The following is a 16,471-nucleotide window of genomic DNA, read 5'->3' as shown; positions in this document are numbered from 1 at the left end:
TCCACGAGCACACAATAGTCATCCCATAACATTGAGGTGGACGGCCGATCTCATCTTTAATGTCCATTATCTCAAAACAACACTTTAGAAGCGAAGATGGAGGCAGATGCTCGCTTATATAACACATGTATAAACGCTCCATTGCAATCCAGCATGGCACCACGTAAACAATGATCGGTTCCGGCGCACGACCCGATGACGTCAGACCGGAAGTGATCACGCTGTGGCACTTCTGGCTTTCAAAATAAGAGAGTGCAAGCGGATGGAGCCTGCGTGAGGCACTCTGGACATCATTGCGACCGAAAATCGCGGGCACAAAATGAGTTAAGAGTTGAGCATGATAAGCATAATTAGCCACTTCATGGCAAATACACTTTGAACAGAACCAAGTGTGGTATGCGTTGGGTATACTTTTTGTGGTTTTAAGACATTCAATGCCTTGATAACAATTGAACTGCTGACCGTTGCTGGCTTTGGAACAATTTTCAGAATAAGATCACTTTATATGTAGGGTATGCTACATTATAATGCATGATTATCTCAAAATACATGCATATCTATAATTCCTATGACCATCTAGCAGGTATTTTAAAACCTTAAATTAAGTTTTAATGACAGTGGCATGTTTTGAATATTTTAATATTAGGAGGTAGAAGTGACAAATGATCTTCCAGCTAAGGTGACCTCTATGACCATGTTTTTGTGTGTATAATGCTGAGGAAGTATTTCATTGTATTTTGACTTTGTATAAATAAGTCTTAGCCCACAGACCCCCATTTGAAAAAATATGCCAGTGACCCCCGTAAGAGAAGATTTGTCTGATTTCCAACCATTTTAATTTCAATGACCCCCATTTTACATGCATTAGGCTATGGACCCCATTTAATGGCATTCTATCCCCCGAGACCCAGATTTATATTGTAGAAGCAGTACACTCCGAGTTACAGACCCATAAGGATCCATTTGGTTCCTAACTATCATTTAGCTGGGGACCTGCTGGAACTCCCACAAGGACACCTGGGTGTCCCCAGAAGCCACTTTGAGAACTAATGCTTCAGGGGAATCCTTTTGCATGGTGGTGCCAGGGGCCTGCAGAAGCAATAATATCGCTGCTTATATCTAACCTCTATATTTACCTTCAATTATAATACTTCTACAATACATTATATTTGGTACAGTAGGTTGCCTAGTTGTCTCCAATATGCCTCATAGCTATTGTTTTGGAACAGCTTATCTTGTTATATGGTTCAGCCAGTCCATGGAAGCAGCTACAGTAACAGTAGAACTATGATCTCTCCCCTGTTCTCTTGGCAGAACTACCGTACCACTGACATGTGTTATTGTACTTCTCCCCATGATATCATGTACAAAAAGCATAACCATCACCACATAGAATATTGTCTGGTCTCCTACTTGCCTTATCGATTACTGATTGATCCAGAATTCCACAACAGGCCCATTTTCTCAAAATACGCCTATGTATAGAAAACGTTTCTGGGTCCAAGACATTTCCAGTAGTCTATTTTGTAATAGAGGTATTGTCACATCAGTGGCTGCCGTACTAATACAATATAAAGTTAAACATAAATATCAATATAAAAACAGAACCCCAAAGTGACAATTATGAGTAATAGCAAAAATAGTAGATTACAACTGGAGAATAAACATGTGGTGTCTGTCAAGTTGTGTCAACAAGAATATTATTATTCATCAGGGAAAGCTGACAACAAGGACACAGAGGCATTTATTTCTAGGTACAGGATTTATTTCTTGGTGGATTTCTCGTCTTCTTGGAGAGAAGAACAGCCTGGATGTTGGGCAGCACACCACCCTGAGCGATGGTCATTCCACCCAGCTGCTTGAGATCCTTGTCGTTCCAACAGGCAGCTGGAGGTGACAGGGGATGATACGGGTCTTCTTGTTGTCACAGGCAGCGTTTCCAGCCAACTCCAGGATCTCAGCATGTATCTCCATCTCCTGCAGGCACGTCTTCTGCATCTTAGAAAGGATGAGAAGGAAGAGAGTTCAGAATCATCTTCTAAAAGAACAAGTTTCAAACCTTAAAATAAAAACAATTTGGTTAATGCCAATAAATACTACAATGTATCTGCTCGACAAGACCAATTGTACCAATAGTACAAATACAAATTACTGTGCCAGACAACACAGAACGGTTACAGATCACTATCTGGCACACACCGTATAGTTTCACGTGAGCCCTACTGTTCCAAATTTTGCACAGCACGCACACGCATATGCATACACAGTACAGTAGGCAGCAATAATTTGTCATTAATTTTCTCACGTATATGCCTACCCCTATTAGTGTAGGAGTATACTCCATTGTGGCATGCTTCTTGTATTTTAATAGAGATAGATAGTAGATAGAATCATTTGTTTTTCTTTGTGGGGAATTCTGATGAAAAAAAGGCTGCTTGGGTATTGTGTTGCTGGAGTGTTGCTGGAAAGGAATGTGTTTTTAATGTACCTGTGCAAGGAGCTGTTGCCCACTGGGCCCTGGTACACCTTCAGCAGCACTTGGTCTGGTCCCCGGTTCCCCAACACAAGGTCCTTGAGCAGCAGGTGACTCTACAGGGGTACATGGTCTGGACTCTTGCATGCAAACCACCTCATTTTCATCCTCCTCCTCATCCTGAGTGAACAGTAAATGTTAAGTGTAGATTTGTTAATGTCGGTTAAGAACTGGTTGGTTGATTGAAGAATGTGTTTGCTGGTACACTGGTACAAGTACAAGGTCAACCAAAAGGAGATCCTAGAAAGCTCTACGGCTCATTTCCACAGGAACCACTCTTTAAGTCATGGGTCTACAATGTTTTCAGGCCAAGGACCCCTTGGTTAAGAGATGAAGCAGGGACCCCCACAACCTTTTCATAGATTCCATATAGTTTCATCGTTTGACAGCACAATCAGTGTATTTTGGATTCATGTCAGTTTGTGTTTTCAGATATTTTACCACTTGAGCTGTCATTAGCTAATAAACTTTACCTTTTACTCTACTTAGTTTGCCCTTTTTCCCCTCTACACAAAACCTCTTTGCCGAAAATAGCCGATCTATAAGCTCATAACGCCCCGCAGCGCAAGGCGTTGTGAGCTTGTAGATCTGCTATTTTTGGCTACAGTTATCAGAATATGGCCACTAGGGTTCAAGTTGTTTAATATAAAAAGGATTGCCTGCTTTAAGTATCTCATATTACATTGAAAGACAGACGGATAGAACATAGTACTTTATCTAGGATAACATCAATTCCAAAAGCAGAAAGAGCATAACATCAAATAAAAAGGCAGGAAAAAGGGGTGGGGGGAGCATGGGGGCTTAGTCAATTTACAAGTCACGGGTAGCAGCTGTCTGAAGGTGACTTTTCATACCAATTTTGAAGGAGGCTAGGGATTTGCTTTCCTTTAAGGCTTGTGGAAGGGCGTTCCACATGTTGATGGTATAGCAGGAGAACGAGTTAGAGCCTTGTTTAGTCTTAAATCTACGTTGATGATTAGTGGAGCTGCCTCTGGTGTTGTGATCGTGAACATCCTTGACCTTTAGGAAGTAGTTTGTCAGGGTATCTTGGAGGTGTAGTGCATCTTGTACACCAGGCCCATTGCAAGATGCTGTACTCAGTCAGCTACTTTCAGCCATCCCACGTTTTCGTGGTGATGATCGGTAAGGTGGGCCAGAGGAGGAAGACCAAGCACAACCCTAATTAGTTTGTTCTGAGCTGTTTGGAGCTTTAACTTTAAGGCAGCTGGGGCATCGTGATACCAGACAAGGACTCCGTAATCAATGAGGGCCCCAATAAGAGCACCTCCTAGGGTCTTTCGAGATTTAATATTGATCAGCGGGGCAACCCTTTGCAAAAAAAGGAATTTGTTGGTTGACTTTATTGATTACCTTGGTAGTCAGTTTTTCACTGGATAGGTTAGCCTCCAGGATGCAACCCAGGTAGCAGATGTTTTTTTTTCTTGCCATCACAGTGTCACCTACTTTAATTATGAAGTTCTCAAAGTTTCTGACTAGATCCAAAGAGGATACATTCAGTTTTACCTTGGTGAATTGAGAGTATGTTGTCTAAGGGCCTTTTCAACCTGCAATATATCTCTGCCTGAGACTAGGAGAGCCGAGTCATCCGTGAACAGAAACAGATTGCAGTCAGAAGCAGATGTCAACTTTTTACAGCTTTGTTCTCACAAGCCTGGGGTAAAGTGTGAATTTTTCTTACCGGAGTTTCTGAGTGAGATGACTCTCCTTTGCACTCCTTATCATGCGGTTCCAACTCATGAAGCGGCATGCAAGTGGAGCAATGCTTGCATTTCACCTTTGGCATCATGGCGAATATGGCGAATTCTGGTGCATCAAGTGCCAGCGGCGTAAGGTCCAACTCATCTTGAAGAGGAACTATGTATAAGGACTGTTTTCCTCCTGCCGAGAGAGACACACACACATTCAAAAGATAACAAAATATATGTTGCTATATAATGCACAATTTACAATTTAAGCATTTAGCAAACGCTTTTAATCCAAAGCGACTTACAATAAGCAAGGTAATACGTCTACATACATCAGATGCAAAGAAATCATAGGCTAATCAAGGAAAACAGTTGGACAACAAGCAGGTAATACAACATCATCATATAACAAATGCAGAGAAATATTAGGCAAATCTGATGGCTAAGGTGGAGTGTGAATAGGTGAGTCTTAAGATCATGGCACAATTTAGGGATGAGTCTGGAGTTCTAAGTGCAGCTGGGAGTTTGTTCCACAGCTTGGGGGCCAATAGGGCGAAAAGCCTAGGACGAGTGGATCGTTGTCCTGCGGTTTTTAGTGCTGGTGCTGTCAGTATCCCTGTGTTGGCTGTTCTGAGTGCACTAAGGGGGTTGTAATGTTCAATCAGGCTTTGGAGTTATGGAGGTGTCAGACCTTTCAAGGATTTGAAGGCCAGCATCAGTGTTTTGTATTCTGTGCGGGCAGCAACCGGAAGCCAGTGGAGGGACCGGAGAAGGGGGGAGAAGTGAAAACTTTGGTTGGTTGAAGACCAATCGTGCTGTGGCATTTTGGATCAATTGGAGAGCTTTAGGTGATGTAACCAGGGTTTTGTCTACAGATATGGAACCGACGTCACCAGGGTGTTGTCTACACAGATATGGTGAGATCCCGCATGGGGGAGGACTTAGCTTGGAACAAGAGAGTAGCTCCAGCTCCATAGACAATAGTTAGTTGCGACCGTAGGTCGCATTTACTACCAAAACCTCCACCGGCTGTCCGTCTGTCAGTGAGTCAGTCAGTCAGTCAGTCACACTTTTGCCCTGCTTATATCTCCACAACATCCATGCCAAATTTTGCACACACACTCCTTACCTGCCAAACTACAACCTCCAAGGACCCCCGGAGCTCCAGGGACCCCCAGGACCCTGGGGGACCCCCAGGTGTAAAAAATGACCAAATGTGCAAAAATGACCAAATGACCACCCCAACGGGGCTGCTCACGGGGAATTCCTGGGGACCACCCACTCCTGGTGCTCTAGAACGGATGCAAAAGTGGTGGCGCCCCCAGTGGAGGACCCCCTCCACTGCAGCTCACATAAAATGCCGTAACTCCTACAGATTTTGCCCTAAAATCTCGAAAATCCCTACACAGCATGTCATCAACATGGATCAAGAAGATTTTGGAAAAACAAATTTTTGCCCTATTTGCTCCCGATTAGGGAGTCTTACTGGTTATATAGGGTTTAGTTATAGTTATATAGGGTTTCCGGGTTTAAATTGGTTAATAATGACTAGGCCATTAAATGCATTTATAGCAAATTGTATAAGACTAGAATCAGTTTGATTTCCTTACCTCTGCATCTCAGAATGCTGGGGCTGGTTGGCTCTGATCGTTGACATGAGGCGCCGAATGTCAGCAGGTGACTGCTTGTCAAACTGGAATGACAGTTACGTTGTTAACGGTTAATACAAATGCTGTCAACAAGAGAACACAGAGCATAAAGCCGAGTGACAGCCTCACGCTGATTTAGATTTTGTCTCTGTTGCCACAATATGATCCCTAGGACACCACAGGCCTAAGTCACAGTGTGAATGAACACATTATCCTTACCTGCGGCTGTTGTCGGACACTGGCCGGCGGTACCTGTGGCCATCCAGTCTCGATCTGCGTTCTGCACAGAGACAAAATGAGAAGTTGTTGTAAAGGCCCCCCCCCCACCCCCCACCCCCCCACACTAACACTAGTCTAGTGCTGTTAAGAATGCTTAAAGGAGTAGTTCACCCCCGAAATAAGATTTTAGTCATGGCTTGGAGACAATAGCATTTTTTGTATTTGTCACATTCCTAGGACATTCGGGTCCCCATCCGGAATCAAAGGGGGGAAATTCATTCTAACAATTTTATTTTTGTCTTAAGAATGTGACAAATACAAATAATACAATTGAACTCCATGTCTGCAAGGCATAAGTAATCAATAGAAAAAAAGTCATTAAGCCATTAAATGCACTTCTGTATAGCAACATTGTACAAACAGCTTGATCTTTACCTGTGCATCAGTGTGTGGCCAGGCATAGGCCGGTTGGCCCCGCTTAGGCCGTAACTAGTTGATGGCTCATCAAGCTGGAATGACAATTAAGTCGCATAGGTTAATTAAACTAGAACGATGCAACAGCCTCACGCATAACTATAATTTGTCTCTGTTGCCCAACTATGACCTGTCCTTACATAAGCCTGTGGTCTGACTCTGCCCGGCTGTGTCGTTCCTGGCTTCATCTGCGTTCTGGAAGGAGACAAAATGAGAACTTTTCATGGGTCACGTCTGCACAGCACACTAATTAACACTAATGCTATTAAGAAAGCTTAAGCCATTAAATGAAATTCATAGCAAGTACTTTCCGTATAGCAACATTGCGTATCTTTACCTGTGCATCGGAGGAGTGTGACCAGGCACAGGCCGGTTGCCTCCGCTATGGGTTGGCTGCTCGTCAAACTGGAATGACAGTCAAATCACTACGGTTAATTAAAATTGTTACAATGAGAGCACAGAGCATAAAACCCATGCATGATTAGTTACAGTCTCTGTTGCCCCACTAGGAACACATGATGAGCAGATGTATGTGTGAATGAATACATTATCCATACCCAAGCCTGGGGTGGTCTGACACTGCCTCCTGGTCGGTTCTGCATTCTGCCATGGATACAAGGAAAAGTTATTGTCGAAAAGGCAAGACCATAATACATACATGGCATGGCTACGAAAGCGTTTTGGTTAAGACTGTCAGTAGGCACTTTTATAGGGCAGTGGTTCTCAAACCTTTTCATGTCAAGAATAAAGATCCCCCAAACTGACACTTAATAGACTGTGGAACCCCATTTGAAAAGATATGCCAGCGACCCCCATTAGAGAAGGTTTTCACGACTCTAGCAGTGGTTCTCATTTCAAGGGCCCCCAGTTAGACATGCATTAGTCTATGGACCCCTTTTAAGGATATTTCTTCCTCTAGGATCACAATTTATATTGTAAAATCTACGTTATTTTAATTCTGAGTGTACAAATGGGCTAGCCTCCATTTGGTTCCAGTTTGACATGCAATAGGCTAGTATGGACCACCATTAAATGGTACCTCTAGGATCCACACTTGTATTGTAAAAACGATTAACATCGCTTAATTACATTAACAAAGTCTACAAATGGATTAATAATAATAATCATCAATGACTTTATTTGTATAGCACCTTTCATGACATGAAATGCAGCTCAAAGTGCTTTAAAGGGGGAAAACGAAGCACAGATGCTTAACAGAAAAGCAAAAATGATAGGGTCCACTTGGTTCCAGTTTGAAATGCATTAGGCCCCCATTTAATGGCATTTGGGGGACCCCGGGGGGCATTTGGGAACCAGTGTTTTATGGTACAGTGTAGTTTGCGTTGGTTATGGTGATTACAGTGTATGGTATGGTCCTTACTGTACAGTGTACAGCAGCAGAACTTCGTCGTGATTATGTTCAGTACTAATACTGGGTTTCCAGAAGAACTATTCTATCAACATAAGTTTAGTAAAGTTTGCAACAACACACGGGGCGAAGACGGCACCTGCTACACATGTGTTTCAGCGCACATGCAGCGCCAGCGGCCAACTGTAAAAACTATCATTTAACGAAATAAAGTCAACTTAATGTGATAAAGTTAAAGCGAACCAACTAAAATCATACTTACGCATCGACTCTCTGTGTGGAGAGTGGACTGTGGACTCGTCTGGAGTCGAATTAAGCGGCGGTGGAGGCTGCGTGGGGTCCAAGCAGCAGCAACGCTAGCCTAGCCTAGCATAGCTCTATTAGCTGTAAAGGTGGGAAGCTCGCGAACGAATCAAGTCTTTTGAACGGCTCTTTGAAATGAACGATATGATTCGGTTCACAGTAGCGAGCGCCGAGCCGTTCCTTTCTAATGAAACAGTGGTGGGAAAACATGTATAGGGTTGAAGTTATTTGTAATTATGATCAGAATCTACAAAGTAACTAGTAACTCGAATGAGCCAGTCTTTTGAACGGCTATTTGAAAGGAACGGATCCCAGAGATCCGGCTCACTTCAAAGAGCCATAAATCCCATCTCTACTGCAGCACACGGCAGCAGTGCCCTGTCCGTCAGACCCGGTCAGACCCGGTCAGACCCCGAGAGACCAATGGAGAGGCGTGTTACATGAAGAAGGCTCTGGGACACGCCTCCTGACCTTGAACTTGCAGAAAATGAATCGCAAACAAAGAAAAAAAATTCGAGACCAAAAACTTAGAAAAAAAAAGTAAAAAAAAAAAAAAAAAAGCAAAAAATAACTTTATTTCACAAACTGGAAAAACACATTCAAATAATTTGTTTTAGCACACAAAAGTTTTGCTTGATTTATTTTTAAATATGTTTGCTTAGTTTTAAAAGTTTTGTTCTCAAGTTTTTTTCTTCATATTATTATTATTATTTTGCTTGCAAATATTGAGTTTAAAAGTTTTGTTCTCGATTTCTTTTTTCTTTATTAGTATTATAATTATAATTTTGCTTGCAATTATATATTTTTTGATTGCTGTTTGAATTTCTTTGCTTGGACATTTATTTTTTTTGCTTGTGGTTACATTTCTTTTGCTCTGTTTTTATTTTTTTTATCTCTGTACTTTTTATTTTGCTTGGATAAAAGTTTTTTGCTCTGTTTTTATTTTTTCTCTCTCGATTTTTATTTGTTTGCTTTTGACATAAAGTTTTTTGCTCTGTTTTTATTTTTTCTCTCTCGATTTTTTTTTTTTGATTGAGTATTAACTCTTTTACTGCCACAGAATTGAACAAAAAGCTCCATCCACTGCCAGCTAAATTGAGAATTGTCGCTCATCTTTGAAGGCCTACTGGAGAAATTTGGTTTCGACTATAAAGACAACAATTATATGGCAACGTAGAATAGAATGTCTACTTTGCAACAGAAAAAGATTTCGAGCTTTTATCTTGTTCTGTTCATTAGCTAGAAGCTGCAGAATGTGGCCTAAAAACAGCTCTTTGAGAACATAAAGCTGAGAAAAATGCATTTTTGTGAAGAATACATTTTCAGGCAGAAATCTCTCTTTAGCCTTTTATTGTTGGCTTCAGTAACATCACACCTATGATCAGTGGTTGTTTACAAACAAATTCAAAAAAATAAAAACAAGAAAAAGTGTCTTTTTACACACTTTTAGTGTGTAAGAGAAGTAAGAGCAGTAGTAAGAGCAGTGCAGAACATTGACACAGTGACATGAGCTTCAGCCTGAATCCTGCTTCAGCTTTCAGGGTTCTCTTTATCTCACTGTGACACTACATGTCTACAGAGTGTATATGTGTGTGTGCGTGCGTGCGTGCGTGCGTGCGTGCGTGCGTGTGTGTCATTCAGCCTGCACAGGGCCTGGGGCTCCATTCTGTTTCACTCCAGCCAGGCTCCTCCGGAAGGGCTCCACCGGGTCTGCTGAACTCGTACACGAGCCCATGGTCGATCTGTAAATTATACAAATACATAATTACTATAAAATACATGAAAAATAGTACACCTTCAAGCTCACAACGCGTCACAGCAGAATGCGTGACGCCCTCTCTCTCACACACACACACACACACACACACACACACACACACACACACACACACACATCCTTGTGTGACTCGTACACGAGCCCATGGTCGATCTGTAAATTATACAAATACATAATTACTATAAAATACATGAAAAATAGTACACCTTCAAGCTCACAACGCGTCACAGCAGAATGCGTGGAGGTTGGGGGCCTACTATTTTCATCAAAAGGCCGTTTTAGAAATGTCAACCCCTGCCTCTCTAACATTCTATGCACTTCCTGCTTACCACACAAATATATATATATATATATATATATATATATATATATATATAGTAATTATGTAAAAACAGCATTCATGGTCTGGAGAGGGCACTTTTTACAGATGGATAAAAGGGCAGGGGCTCAAGCCCCCTTTGATGTCTATGTGAGCATGTGCATGGTGCTAAGTCTGATTTACAGAAAAAAGTTTGTTTTTTCTTTACCTATCCTTGTCCTTGGACGACCACGATGTGGAAATGAAGAAGTAGGCTCATCATCATCGTCGACTCATCATCTAAAATCATAGCCAGGAAAATATCAAATAGTTTATATCTAAACAAATCAATTTACAATTTTGACATTTAGCAAATGACTTACAATAAGTTCATATATAACATAAAATGCAGTTATAGTAAATAGTTACCATGCATTTACTGTCACAGTGAAATTCCCTTTATACCCTGTATACCTATATAAAATGTCACAATGCAACATAGCTCTGTTTACACAAAGCTGTACTCCCTCCAACTATGTTCCCCATTTTCAACAGTTTTTATTTGTAACACTTGCTTTGGCAATGTAAACGTATGTTTTCTCATGCCAATAAAGCTCCTTTGAATTGAACTGAAAAGCTACATCATCAGCTACTGATGATGATGATGATGATGACGATAAAAAGAAACCTCTCCCTCTCTCTCACACACACACGCATCGTACGCACGCACACACAAACTAAGCCAATAAATCCTAAATTCCCATCAAATAATCTTAGTAGGCTGTGCAGTGCACGTACACTACACGCGGTACGTGCACGCGCGTGATAGGAACTCCACGTGACGTGTGTCCTGAGTAGCGACAAAAACAAACAAAGCACGTGGATCCTAACTGCTTGGATCAAGTTACTGATCCGGTCCGGATACGGAAACATTTCTTGCATGTATGTGTACGTGTAAATAGCCGGATGCAGTAGGCGGGCTCTAGACCGGATCCCAATGTCGGAGTGGCAACACGTCGCAATGGAAAACCGTTACCCACTGACCATCCCCCCATCCCAGGCTTCCAGTTCCACACGGATGCTCTGTTATCACACAGTATACAACTATATACAGTACAACTATACAATACATACATGCACTGGATTGGAAGTCTTACTTTGGACAGTAGAATCGTGGCCTCTGTTCTCCGAGGGGTCTCTACGCGGAAGCCATTCTTCATTGGCCAAATCGCCCAGTTTGTCCGTCTTTTCGCGGCGGTACATGGGTCTCTGCTGCTGCGGCGATGTGAGCCCCCGGGCGGGGGGATCCATCCTACACGGGGGTCGAGCTCCGTCGGGATCGGTTTCCACAATATCACGAGGCTCTTGATCCATTTTTGGACCCCGGTTCTTCGCGACTGGCACCATCTTAGTCTGGGATCGCTTCCAATTTCGGGCTTTTGATCCGGTCGGGAGCGGATGACGTCCTACGTTCTTCAATCTTTTTATCTTCAATAACAATGGCTACAGTGATCTTTTTCTCTTCTTCATCATCATTATCATCATCATCATCGTCATCATCACGACCACCACCACCATGGGCGCTGGTCCTGGGTCACCAACACGGGTAGGTTGTGTAATCCTAATTCTAACAAAGTTTATTTCTATCGGTCAGGGGGGGTTGGGTCGCACTTCGGCGGAATGATACCAGCAAGTTGAGGCTGAGTTGGCCTAATACATCTCAATATTCTAGTACTGCTAAATACTACTACCTACTACAATTACTATACTACTAATACTATAAAACAACTGATTTCCGACAAAATGATCGCTTTTACCAACGTTTCTCTCTCTCTTTCTCTACTAACAGCCCGATGCATAAAACAATATAGTCCCTCAATGCTGCTAGCAGCTAGCAGTGGCGTCAGTTCAGAACAAGCTAAGGTATGGCAACATGACTGGTGTCTGGTGAAGACACCAGTCATGTTGCCATACCTTAGCAACAGGCACGATGAAAAGTACATTTTTATTATTTCCCCCTGTCAAGGTATGGCAGCTGCATACCCCTGCCATACCCAATTGACGCCCCTGGCAGCTAGTCGCTCTGGGCAGGCGGAGCCAGGACAGTCTGTTTACTTTTTTTTTTATGAAAGGTTTCCGGCTGTCCTCAAAATGACACAGACGACCAATTATGCATTCAAAAGTTGCGCAAGGACGACTTTTATCATAATCCATAAAAAACATCAAACGAACGAACGGGCGTATTGGCACAGAGGTCCCTGGAGGATTGGGGCGAACAGGAACGTTCAAAGCAGTATAAGAGTTAATGAGACAAAAAACACTCCATAAGTGGGTGTTCTAAAACTTTAGCGATTTAAGAGTTAGGACAATTTTAAGATTTGTTTTATAAAAAAAGTTACATGGTACAACTTTAAGTTGGACATAATGTGGACAAATTATTTTCCCATATGGATATTATGGCATTCCAAGCTACAGTATGGGCTATATGCCGTGTATGTGCTGGGCAACATTGGCATACCTCTTGTCTGACAGGCTAGAGTCTAGACTTTTGATAAAAACTATAAAAGACATTTTCTTCAAGCAGGTTTTTTTCTTTTCTTTAGATAGAAGAGTGAAGACATGCAACGCATACCACGTGGCTCCATCTGGAATGAAACCGGAGACACTGACTGAAAGCATATGGTCGGCAGCATACTAGCCATTCATTCACCCCACCTGCTGAACAGAGTTTTCTAAAGAAACTGACCTTAGCTCCCAGCCAGCCACACACAGTCATTTTCTACTGTTCCGTAATGATGGAGACCCAGGAATGTTCTCATGGACAAAAGGTGAAGAAAAAAAAAAACGTTTTTTCACCTCCAATTTCACTCAGTCAGACAACAATAGGAGCCTTCTTTTTTCCTTTTCTTTTCTCTTCCTTTATCAAGCTTGTTTACAGCACACACCAGAGTTATAAACCGGAGAAAGACAGTGGAGAGAGAGGCGTCTCATTACGGCGTCTCGTGCCGCTTGTCACAGGATTTTATTTGCTTGGGACGCGGCACACAAAGGAGCTTTCAAGTCAAATGTTTACAGGATATTTAATTAGCTTGCATTCGCTTCACCCGTGTGCGCTCTGAGAGAATTATGTGCCTGAGTTAAAGACAAGCTGGTGGCGGCAAAAACACATTTTGCTAGTTGAGAGGTGTGACGAGGAATAGTGGGAAGTACAGTCTATCCATCTGTCCGTCCGTCTGTCTCACTGTCTATTATTTCTGGAGCGACTCCTTCGGTGAAATAGTTCAGGAAGAAGTACCAGTCTGCCATTTACAGTGCCCATGAAATGGCCTTCAGTAGCAGTTATGTCACCCCGGGTTTGATGCATTACTGTGTGAAAATGCAAAGAGTATGCAAATGTGCAAGACTGTGACATGACAAATATCATGGTGAAATGAAACGTCTTCAATGAGCAAATGTTTCTGACCCCCAGAGAGTGCAATGGCCGATGCTGTTGGGAAGGGGAGGGGGAAAAAACGTGCCTAACATTAGCCTACTATCCATGGTTGGAAAAGTTGTCTGTTGGCTGGAATACAGTACGAGGCCTTGGTGCTGGCTACACGGAGCTGGATATTTCTGAAGCTATTTTGCATGTTGGGGCTTGCAGCCACACAAAGCTGGATATTTTGGCCGCGAAGCTGGATATTTTTTAAACCGGATAAATAAGTGGAGACATTGAAAAATATCCGATTCACTGGATCCGTGTAGACATAGAACCCAGATATCTCTGAAGACTTTACTGTGTGTGTGCTTGTCCCCCTAGTGGAGGCCTGGGGATGGGGACTCAGATTATTTTAGACATAGATATCTTTGTCGTGTGGACCAAGATATTTTTCTATGTGGATATCTGAAAAACCGGGATATATGAAATATCCAGCTCTGTGTGGCTAAGGCCTTAACCAGACATGTATTCCCCCAACCAATGACTACACATTCAATCATTGTCCATTCATTAGCACTGTGGCGTCTAGCCTTCCCAGTCCCAGTTCACTGGCAGCAGCCTTTTATAGCCAGGTGAGATAATGAGCCCTGGACTGCTCCATTATGAGGGGTGTAGTCCAACTCTAAAATATAAATACATGAAAACCTATAATCTAAACACACAAACCCAATACATTACAGAACTCTTAAAAGCTACTACAACAATAATTATCACTTAATCTTTTCACACTATAATCCCACATCAATAACAAAGGCACTTCTCAACCCCACTCTGCCATCCTGACTTGGTCCAGCCCAATCTATTGCAACACATCAAGCATTCAATCATACTCAACAATAAAACAACATACTATTGCTCTTCTCTAAGTCACTAAACATTACACTCAACATTGCATTTACAATTAAAGTGCCAATGTGCTGTGCAAACATGTAAAGTGTCCATGCTGTGCAAATAGTCAATACATAAGGGTTATGTGCAAATATCAGTAACAGAGGACCTCTCTCTGTTACACACACTAATAATGAGTTTCCCAGTGCGTTCACAACAGATAAATCATCAAATACTGTGTAATGTACATTATAACTGCAAATGACCCAACTAAGACAACTAATTACACTTTAAGTGTGATGTTATTAATGAACATTATTGTCCGCATTGAGGAATAGCGTCTGGAAAAAGGTACTTAATCAACTATCGTGATTGGGAACATCTGCCCTCTCATAGGAGAACAATACAAAGAAGAGTAGATTTAAAAAGATATTAAAGAAATTAATTAATTCCTATGTTTTTGAAAGCTTTCCCATTTGAAATGATCAGTAGCAAGTGTCGCCAATGCTCCTTTTACGACAAAACATTAGCATGTTAATTTATTGTATTCTAACCACCAAACAAGAACAATAAAGTTTACTATAGTATCGTAAAAAGGGTCCACTTGGTTCCATTTGTACACCCTCAGAGTAATGAGGGTCCTTGAAATAAAAGTTTTGAGAACCCCTGTGCTACATGAAATGGAACAGAGCCTTCATTAGAATCATTGGTAACATAACACCTTTGAAGGAACTGAGAAGAGACCCAACTTCTCTCCAATATGGCTGCTTAGCTGTGCAATGTGTGCATATAGCCAATTAGGGGATTTGACCCCCCCTTTGGCTTCTTCCTGAAGCCTTGAACATGCAGGTAAATAAATTGACTTGCCATTCACAGCCTTCCCTAGTGTCTTATGTAGTGTATGGTTCATGGTCAAGTAGCTGTGAGCAAGTCATAAAACATTATGCACAAACTATGACTTCTGGAGGTTGTTTGTCAGCTTATATCAACGTACCGGTTTCTCAGTATTGATTCATTTCACATATACAGTGGCTCGTTTAAATCGTACATTTTTAAAGGAGTGGCGAATCCCAACATTCAGCTCTTCTCCATACAGTTCATATCCTCACTTCGATAGCAGACACACTTGTTGACACAATGGCGTCAGGTTGTGTCACTCATAACCGGGGACAAGGCCTATTCATTGCGTTTTAAAGTCGCGGACTAGCATCAGCGCTGCAGTTGTGAATACGGCGTAAGCCAAATTTATTGTGCTCACTCTCAATTTAGAATCCAACTTATTTTTGTTCACGTGTTCTATGGCAGCGAAAATTGTCACTTTTTATTTATATTTTTCCTTCAAGGACCCCCAGTATATTATGCATTATATACATTAGGCCATGTACCACAAGACTCCCTAAATCGGGAGATAAGCGACCGTCAGGTCGCATAGACAAACTTTAGAAGGCAATGGTAACCAATCAGGAGGGAATATGGGAAATGGAACAGATCCATGTTGATGACATGACTTCTGTGTACCGCTGCATGCGTGATTTTAGGTCAAAATCTGTAGGAGCAGTGTCCAAAAATGTGTTTTGCAAAAATCGTCCAAATGGTGGCGCTAGATGGGAAAGATGCATTTTGATTACATGACTGTAGAGATACTGTGTAGCGCTTTGCGTGATTTTAGGGCAAAATCTGTAGGAGCAGTGTCCACATTTTTGTCTTGAAAGAATCAGCCTCATGGTGGCGCTAGAAGAGGACCATGTGAGGAATGAGGGGTTGTGGTTTGGCAGCCAAGGAGTGTTTGTGCAAAGTTTGGCATGGATCGGGGCAACGGTGGTGGAGATATGAGTAG

General features: G+C 42.0%; 2 protein-coding genes across 10 annotated transcripts in view; one reads left to right on the top strand and one right to left on the bottom strand.

Annotated features, from left to right (window-relative positions):
* The window catches only part of kctd16b (potassium channel tetramerization domain containing 16b), a gene marked incomplete at both ends in the record, with an annotated part of 267,642 nt that overhangs the window by 115,724 nt on the left and 135,447 nt on the right, over window positions 1–16,471 (top strand). The gene's annotated exons all lie outside the window — the stretch shown is intronic.
* On the bottom strand, window positions 417–8,348 carry LOC308305120 (uncharacterized protein). Of its 3 annotated transcripts, XM_080749807.1 has the most exons (9): window positions 8,213–8,328; window positions 7,139–7,184; window positions 6,919–6,986; window positions 6,722–6,776; window positions 6,543–6,616; window positions 6,108–6,168; window positions 5,850–5,932; window positions 4,233–4,432; window positions 2,515–2,653 (listed from the first exon to the last, which is right to left on the bottom strand). In XM_080749807.1, the coding sequence occupies exons 2-8, from the start codon at window positions 7,181–7,183 to the stop codon at window positions 4,393–4,395; spliced, it is 426 nt and encodes a 141-aa protein (XP_080605933.1). In that variant the 5' UTR covers window position 7,184; window positions 8,213–8,328; the 3' UTR covers window positions 2,515–2,653; window positions 4,233–4,392. The 3 variants fall into 3 exon arrangements, with proteins under 3 accessions (XP_080605932.1, XP_080605933.1, XP_080605931.1); XM_080749805.1 differs by having other exon boundaries at window positions 7,139–8,348; XM_080749806.1 differs by lacking the exons at window positions 5,850–5,932; window positions 6,108–6,168; window positions 6,543–6,616; ... (2 more) ...; window positions 7,139–7,184; window positions 8,213–8,328 and adding an exon at window positions 417–1,998 and having other exon boundaries at window positions 2,489–2,653; window positions 4,233–4,380.

The sequence above is a fragment of the Nannobrachium achirus genome (assembly GCF_963921795.1).
Source record: "Nannobrachium achirus genome assembly, chromosome: 19".
Lineage (NCBI taxonomy): Eukaryota > Metazoa > Chordata > Actinopteri > Myctophiformes > Myctophidae > Nannobrachium > Nannobrachium achirus.
The sequence above is the reverse complement of the archived record's forward strand: the minus strand, read 5'-3'. Positions and strand labels throughout refer to the sequence as shown.